The 7,555-nt window shown below is 57.9% G+C and overlaps 1 protein-coding gene across 2 annotated transcripts; it reads right to left on the reverse strand.

Annotated features, from left to right (window-relative positions):
- Window positions 1–419: 419 nt before the first annotated feature.
- On the reverse strand, window positions 420–3,623 carry IRF2BPL (interferon regulatory factor 2 binding protein like). 2 transcript variants are annotated; one of them, XM_072863965.1, is made up of 2 exons: window positions 3,483–3,623; window positions 420–3,373 (listed from the first exon to the last, which is right to left on the reverse strand). In XM_072863965.1, the coding sequence occupies exon 2, from the start codon at window positions 3,323–3,325 to the stop codon at window positions 1,160–1,162; it is 2,166 nt and encodes a 721-aa protein (XP_072720066.1). In that variant the 5' UTR covers window positions 3,326–3,373; window positions 3,483–3,623; the 3' UTR covers window positions 420–1,159. The 2 variants fall into 2 exon arrangements, with proteins under 2 accessions (XP_072720066.1, XP_072720065.1); XM_072863964.1 differs by having other exon boundaries at window positions 420–3,491.
- Window positions 3,624–7,555: the final 3,932 nt, after the last annotated feature.

The raw sequence follows: 7,555 nt of genomic DNA on the forward strand, positions 1-7,555 counted from the left end.
CACGTGATGCTGGTTTTTTTGTGAAAGAGGGCTTCGTTTCAAATCTCAAGCCTTATTAAATTGCGCAGGCAACGGAAGCATCCTGTATTGCAAACACTGTTTGCAGCTGGAGAGCTGAGGGGGGGGAGAAGGGAGGAGGAAATGAGATGCAGAAACAGTAAATAGAAAATGCTTAGTCAGCAACTGTTACTGCAACATTAAAGGTGAAACGTAAATAGGCACAGTGCCAAGATTTAGATAAGTTTGATAACACCATCCACATCATCATCTTACCACATATATGTGAAAATGTGCATACAAGTGCCACAATTATCACATCGAACCGCAGGCTCTTGGTATAATGGAGACTTTTAAAAAGGCAACATGGCTTGCGCATGCTGCCTAAGCTCTGAGAAAAATAAAACTTGCTACTCGAGAAGTATTAATATCAATCGAATTTATTACAATTTACTAAGCTCCAAGGCACATTACAGTGTTCTGTTAACTACAGAAATGTATAAAGGACAAACAGAGCATGTTTTTCATGTACAGCATTTTGCTCTACTGTTCAAAAGCATCCGTGCATCAATAAAAGCAAAAACAAAAAACACATGAAGATTAAAAACGTTCAGATCAATAGAAACAAACTGAAACATTTTCCTTACAAACTTGCAACAAAAAACACCCTCCCCCCAGAGCCACCCCACCGTTTTGCAAACAAAAAACGAAAACGAAAAAAATAAAGTGAAAGACTAACACTCAGGGCTTGTAAAACATAAGCTGTCACCATTTTTGTAGCAATTTTTTAGGCATCAACACTGGCCTTGGCAAAAAAAATTTTTTTTTGTCTTTTTTTTTGTGTTTTTCTTCTTCTTTCAGAGAAGTGCATACATTTACAAAAATACACACCAGCAGCAGGTAATCGCTAAGGGCTATTACTTTGTACCTAGCCAACACACTGCCAAAGAAATGAGAACAGGTATTATGTAGTAACCAAACAATATTATATTCTGTTTAACAAAAACCAGCTCTATCCTTCAAATGAAGAAGAGTACATACCTTTGTTTCAAAATATAGAAACATACGACGAAAATAATGTCTATACATAAGACTAACTTTTGCAGTTTGTTATATTCACAATTCTACATCTTCAGGAGTCTGAAGGGATTGGATTTCCTACTCAAGGGTCTCTCTCCTTTTTCACTTTAACGTCCCCAGCTAAAATGGTCGCGATCTCGCCCTGCATAAATGCCCAAGGCACATTGGAACCGACTAGGGGGCATTTCTCTCCGCTGGGGCAGTAGACTTCGCCAGTCGCCCCTTGGGCCTTGATGCTCTCTCTGGAACAAGGGAAGCAGAACTTGTGGCTGGGCACAGAGGGGCACTGAACAAAGTGGGTGTCCTCCAAGCGTTCGTGGCAAATGGTGCAGCACAGGGGCCCGCTGTTGGCCATGGGGGAGTCCGGAATGTTTTGGGGGTGCACTTGGTCCATGGCGGGGTGGGCGCTGGGGGGAGGAGGGGCCACTTGCAGGTTCATGTCCCCGTTGCGGGAGGCCAGGCGGCGCTGGCCCGGCACCGAGGCGGGCGACACGGGGCTGCTGCTGTTCCTGCGGGTGGACGTGGTGGAGTGCACCGAGCTGCCGTCCTTGGGCGAGTGGGCATTGCCCAGCGTGTCGGCCACCGACATGAGCGCGGCCATGGGGGACTGTCCGTTCTGGGGGGCGGACTCGGGCGGCGTGGTCCGGTTGGAGTGAGGCCCGAGGGGCGGCGGCGGCGGGGGCGGGGGGCCCCCGCCGTGCACCGTCCCGAAGCCCCCGGCCGACATGGTGAGCTTGAGCGCTTCGCTCTGGCTGGCCATCCACTGCTGCCGCTGCTGCTCGTCGCTGAGCTTCAGAGCCCCCTCGGCCGAGTCCGAGGGCTCGGGAGAGGCTTTCCTCTTGCGCATGGCCCCGCCGCCGCCGCCGCCGCCGCCGCCGGGTCCCCTAGAGGCCGCGGCCGTGCCCTGCGCCCCGCCGGCCCCGGCCCCCGGCCGCGGGAGACTCACCAGCGCCGTGGGCAGCATGGGGCAGCTGGCGTCCAGGTAGGGCTGCGGCAGCATGTCGGCGCCCACCAGCTCCTTGAAGAAGCGCACGGACTCGGGCAGCAGGTCCCCCAGGAGCCGCCAGTCGCCGGAGCCGTGCTTCTTCTCGTACTCCAGGTACTTGAAGCCCGAGGAGAGGCCGCGGCCGAAGTCCTTCATGCAGTCCTGGTACATCTGCTTGGCCACGCCGGAGGCGCTGGAGAAGACGGTGCCGGAGCCGCTGGGGTACTCGATGAAGAGCTTCAGCTCATAGTCCATTCCCGGCTTGGAGACGGCGTCGAAGGCAAAGACGCGGCCCAGCAGGGCGTGATCCTTCTTGAAGCGCACCTCGTAGGGGGTGCAGCCGGCCAGAGTGAGCAGCGTGTCCCGCACGATCTTGGGCTTGCTGGCCCACTCCTCGGCCCGGTTCCGCAAGCTCTCGCTGAGCTCGGCCAGCGCCTCCGCGTTGCGCTGCTTCTCTTTCAGCTCCCGCTCTTGGTCGCTGCTGGACACCGAGCCCGGCCGCTTGCCGCAGGCCTCGGAGGACGAACCGCCGCCTCCGCCGGCGCCGCCGCCGCCGCCGCAGGTGCCCCCTTGGGAGGAGGCGGAGGGAGCCGGGGGACCCCCGCCGCCGCGGCCGCTCAGGCCCCCGTGCGGCGGGGGCAGCGCCACGCCGGAGGCGGCGGGCCCGTTGAGCAAGGTCTGCGGCAGCAGGTTGGGGGGCACGTTCATCTGGGCGCCGGCGGCCCCCGGGGGCAGGCCGGACACCAGCCCCCCGTGCGCCCCGCGGCGGGAGGAGGACGAGGAGGAGGAGGAGTTGGGGCTCTGCCGGTTCAGCTCCGGCGGCCCGTCCTCAGGCGGCTTGGGGAAGCCGTTGGGCCCCCCCAGCCCGTTGGGCAGGCGGGCGCCGTGGCTGCTGCCCAGGCTGCCCGGCGGCGGCGGGTACTCGAAGCGGCTGCGCTGCTCCGCCGCGGCGGCGCTGAGCCCGTAGCGGTCCAGGCTGGACTGGGTCAGCCCCGCCGAGGCTGCCTTGGAGGAGGCGTCCACATGGTTCAGCTGCTGCTGGGCCGCCGCCGCCGCCGCCGCCGCTTCTTTGGCGGAGAGCGGCACTGCCTTGACGCCGACCGGCGGCGGGGGGCCCGGGGAGCGGCCGTCCTGGAAGCAGCCGTGCGCCCGCTTCAGCTGCCGGGCCGTCTCGATCACGAACTCGATGCGGTCGGCGCCCTCGTAGTTGACGCAGCCCCGGCAGACGGGCTCCGTGAAGTCCCAGATCATGGCCCAGGGCATGCGGGGCAGGTCGCACAGGTAGCATGACTGTCTCCGGGACGACGACACCTGCGCGGCGGACATGGTGCTGCTGGCCGGGGAGCTGCTGCCGCTGCCGCCGGGGTAGGGGCTGGCTCAGTCTTCCCCCCCGGGCTGCAGAGGGGGGGGCTCTCCGTACCTGATCCTGTTGCCCCTTTCAGCAGGGGGATCGTCTGCTTTTAGCTCGCTCCTGCTGCCGGAGAGGGCTGCTTCTACCTGGTCCTGCCGCTGCCGCCCCGGTGGGCTGGGATCCGCTTCTACCGCTCCTCCGGGGGGCTGGGTGGGGGTCGCCTTCTAGCCGCTTCTGTTTCCCTGCGCTCTCTAGCTCTCGGCTGCTGCTGCTCCTCCTCCGGGAGGAGGCGGAGGTGCACGGAGGAAGATGGGGGGGTCACCTTCCACCCGCCGCGGCTGCCTCGCGAGCTCGCACGTCGGTACGTGCTGATCCAGCGCCGGGAGCGAAAGAGGGACACCCGCACGGAGCTGTCCGGTCCCGGCTGCGGCGGCGGCTTCCCCGAGCGCCGGCGGAGCGGGAGCGGCCCGGGGGCAGCGGCGGCAGCAGCGTGGCGAGCGGCGCCGCCTGCTCCTCACTCACATCCTCGCCGCCGCTCGCAGTCCGGGCGCGGGGTGCTGCGCGCCGCCGCGTGTGCCTGCGCGCCCCCTCCGCCGCGCCGCGCCGCGCTCCCCCCGCGCCGCGCCGCCCCTCCCCTCCTCCGCGCCGCGCTCCCGGCTCGGCTCGGCTCGGCTCGGCTGCACCCGGGCGGGGCCGCGCGTCACCGCCGAGCGCCCGCCCCTCGCTCCCCTCCCCCCGGCCGGCGGCGCGGAGCCCACTTGTTGCGCGGGGCGCGCATGCCCGGCGCCCTGCCCGCGCCCTCCCCTGCGCGGCCGGCAGCTGGAGCGCGGCGGGGCACGGCGGGGCGCGGGCGGCCCGCGCTGCCGGCTGTGTTTGGACGCTCGAACGCCAGATCGCGCCCTCGCCCTCCGCCCCGGCCCGCGCCGCGGCTCCGCCGCCGCGGAAGCGCGGCCAGGAAGCGCATGCACAGGGGTGGGGGTGGGGGTGGGGGTGGACTTTTCCTGGCCGGGCTGTCTGAGTTCACGTCTCGTTGCCAGGATGCCGTGAACCCGCGGATCGCCCCGCGCTGCCGCCGTGACGACTGCGCGGCGTCCTGCCACCGCGGCTGGCGGTGGGATTCCCGCGCGCTCCGGCTGCTGAGGCAAATGGGGGGGATCCCGCCTTAATATCCGATTTCGTGTTTCTCTTTCAGTGATCCCGGTGACAGAATGACACAGTTTCTGTAAGCCCGTGACTACATCAGCAGCTCTTCCACTTTTGATTTGTTTAAATCAGCCATGTTTGCCGAGTGTTTGAGGTTGGGCTGGGAAGGATAGTGCTGTGCGTTGCTCAAGGGTGTAGGAGAGGCCAGGCAGGTGAGTAATCGCTGTGATCTCATCTCCCTAATGCAAAGGGACATAGGATTTCCCCGGCGCTGTGAGAACACCCGGCTTTTTTTTTTTCCTATTTTCCCCTTTAAATAGCTGGCGAACATTTGCATAACACTGCTAACAGGCAAATTACTCAAAACAACTTCGGCTCATGCAAACAAGCCGAGAATTCATTTCACTGGGAGGAAAACAAAACAAAAAAAAAACGAAGCCTGCCTTCTCCCGACCGCCATCCCCAAAGCTGCCCGCTCCCCGCGGCCACGCCAGTGCCCGCGCTCGCCGGGAGGGGCTCTGCACAGCCCGCTTTGCCTCTCGCCGCAGCCGGTGGCTGTTCTGCGAACACCGACATCGCCGTCCGCGTCCAGAGAATAAACAACTCTCGCTGCGGGACGCGGGTCGGCAGGAACCCGGGTCGGCAGGGACCCGGCGGGCTGCGCGGCGGGCGGCCACCGGCGTGGCCTCCCTGGCGCAGGGCCGGGTTCGGGTGCCCGCGCAGGCAGCGCAGGGGGGGGAAGGCTGGCACGCTGGGTGGATGCGGCGCCTCTCCCAGCTGGGCTGCGGTGGATGCATTTCTTCCTTTCAGCGCCTCTTCCTGATGCCTTTGTGGCTAGAAACGCCGAAAAACCCGTCCAGTACAGGTTTCCCTCTGTGCTTTAAAGGCACTTGGGGTTTCTGTGGCGTGGTGCCACGGCTCCCTTGCACACACACGCACGCCCAGCAGCGATGCAGCACCGAGCAGCAAAGATACCTTGTATTCGGTTAATACCGTTTCAAAACTCACACGACAAAAAGTTGCTGCGTTAAATAATTCGTTTCATATCGCCAATGCGTCTCATTTCCATTTTTAGTTGTCTAAAACGTTTTATATGCGTCTGGCTATAATCTATAAAGCTGGCAAACGAATTTGATATGTATGTGAGCAGAATTATTTTACAGGGAAGGCTTAATGAAATGCATACGCTGAAGTTACAGAAATGGTAGGAGCAGATAAAATACAGTAAGAAAATCAATTCTGACAAAGTCAGTCTTTTTCAGGGGAAGCAAGCAGAAGCAGCGAGTAGAGATAGAAGAGTCTTTTAATTATGTGAGTCTCCTATATGCAAATTGGCTGAAGAAGATGCGCTAAAGGAGAGTGGATTTCACACTTAGAAATTTCACACCTAAACTGTGGACATTATAGAGGCTTCACAGAAGCAAGCTTCCAGTAAGGCAGATGAAAGCTGGTCAAAGTAAAAGTCTTTGCTTCCAGCCACAGTGATTTAGTGATGGCTGCAGGTTTTCTCCATTAATATGACTTTACTTGACTAAACAAGCACGTGTTCGCTCTGATTCATACTGGAAGGTCACCTCCTTTCCTATCCTTGTACTGCCCCGTGTTGGTCTTCATACGAGAAGCAGAACTGGGCTGTGGGAAAAGGCCAGCCCCTGCTTAAAAAACTCAGGTTGAGAGAGCTGAGGCTTTCCCTTTTATCCCGACTGTCTGGGGATGCAGAACTGCAGCATATCCCGACTGTGTTTCAGTCCCCGGGTTATACAAACCCAACACATGACAAGGCACTCTGTGTGCTTGAAGCGCCCCTCACCCTGGCTCCTCGCTCCACTGAATCCTCCTGCAAGAAAGCCCTTTTTTGGTAACACTCACCTCACAGGAACAGACGTCTTGGCTCACAAGAGCAGTCTTTATAGTGGGTGTAAATAATAATCACCTTAGATATAATCTAGCCTCAGAAAACCATTTACAGGTGCTGTCAACTCCCTTTATAGTTTGTGAATAGAAAAAGAGCAGAGATTAGCATCTGTGACCTGACCAAACTGCCTTTACTTTTACTTGCAGGATACACAGTCGTGGAAATATGTTTGTTTTTCCATAATGATTAAACTTTGATTTAAACTTTGGTCATGGGCACGTACTGTACCATTACGCAAGCAGCACTTAAGGATGAAGTGTCAGCATAGCAACAATATGGCCAGCAGCAGCCGTGATCTCTGCAAAGCTGATTGATGAAGAGAACTGCAATGTAAATGCAAATAAATGCCACGCTGTGGCACCTTCACAGGGAACGAGTTGTCAGTATCAATCTAATCTGGTAGGGGAAAATAGATGGAATGGTGGCAATGTAACAAAGCTCCAATCTATGGCAGCGCTGTCCCTGCGAGGGGAGCAGCGTGCTTTCCTGCTCACCTTCCGCCTTTCCTCTCCTTTGCCATATGAATGGCGGGGCAGGAGCAATCCAGATTGGTCTTGCTGGATTTATACTAAACACGTCTGGTGTTTATTTAGCTCTGAAATAATCCAGGAATTAAAATTACGTTTGGAGGAGGAAAAGAGGAAGCCCAAACAATAAAGCCATTCAGGTGCCTGATCTGGCTAACTGAAATAAAGAAGCAAGCAAACAAAAAATAGCGTAACAACCCCCCCAGACAGTAGCTTGTTTAACAAGAGGGAGGGGAGCGCAAGGAGGGAGGGAGCCGCGGCCGCGAACAATTGCTACCCAGCTCCTGCTTTTTGCGCAGGAGCGCGAGTCAGCACTTTGGATGCAGCATTAGGGATTCTGCGGAGATTTCCCTAAGTTTATGACCTGCCAGTCATCCCAAGGGACAAGGAATATAATTTTCACTATCAGAGGTGAAATCTACTAACTCCTTCCTTTCGTGTGAGTATAAATACTGCCATCCGATAATCCCTTTCCCTTTATTCCTATTACCCTCTTTATTTGGAAGTACACATGCACACACATGCACATACACATCTGTGTAACATTAAAACAGCAG

Source organism: Ciconia boyciana, chromosome 6 (assembly GCF_034638445.1).
Source record: "Ciconia boyciana chromosome 6, ASM3463844v1, whole genome shotgun sequence".
In the NCBI taxonomy this organism is placed as follows: domain Eukaryota; kingdom Metazoa; phylum Chordata; class Aves; order Ciconiiformes; family Ciconiidae; genus Ciconia; species Ciconia boyciana.

Excerpts from the sequence above, each read along its gene's own strand:
- IRF2BPL (XM_072863964.1), bottom strand. The coding sequence starts at position 3,388 with ATGTCCGCCGCGCAGGTGTCGTCGTCCCGGAGACAGTCATGCTACCTG.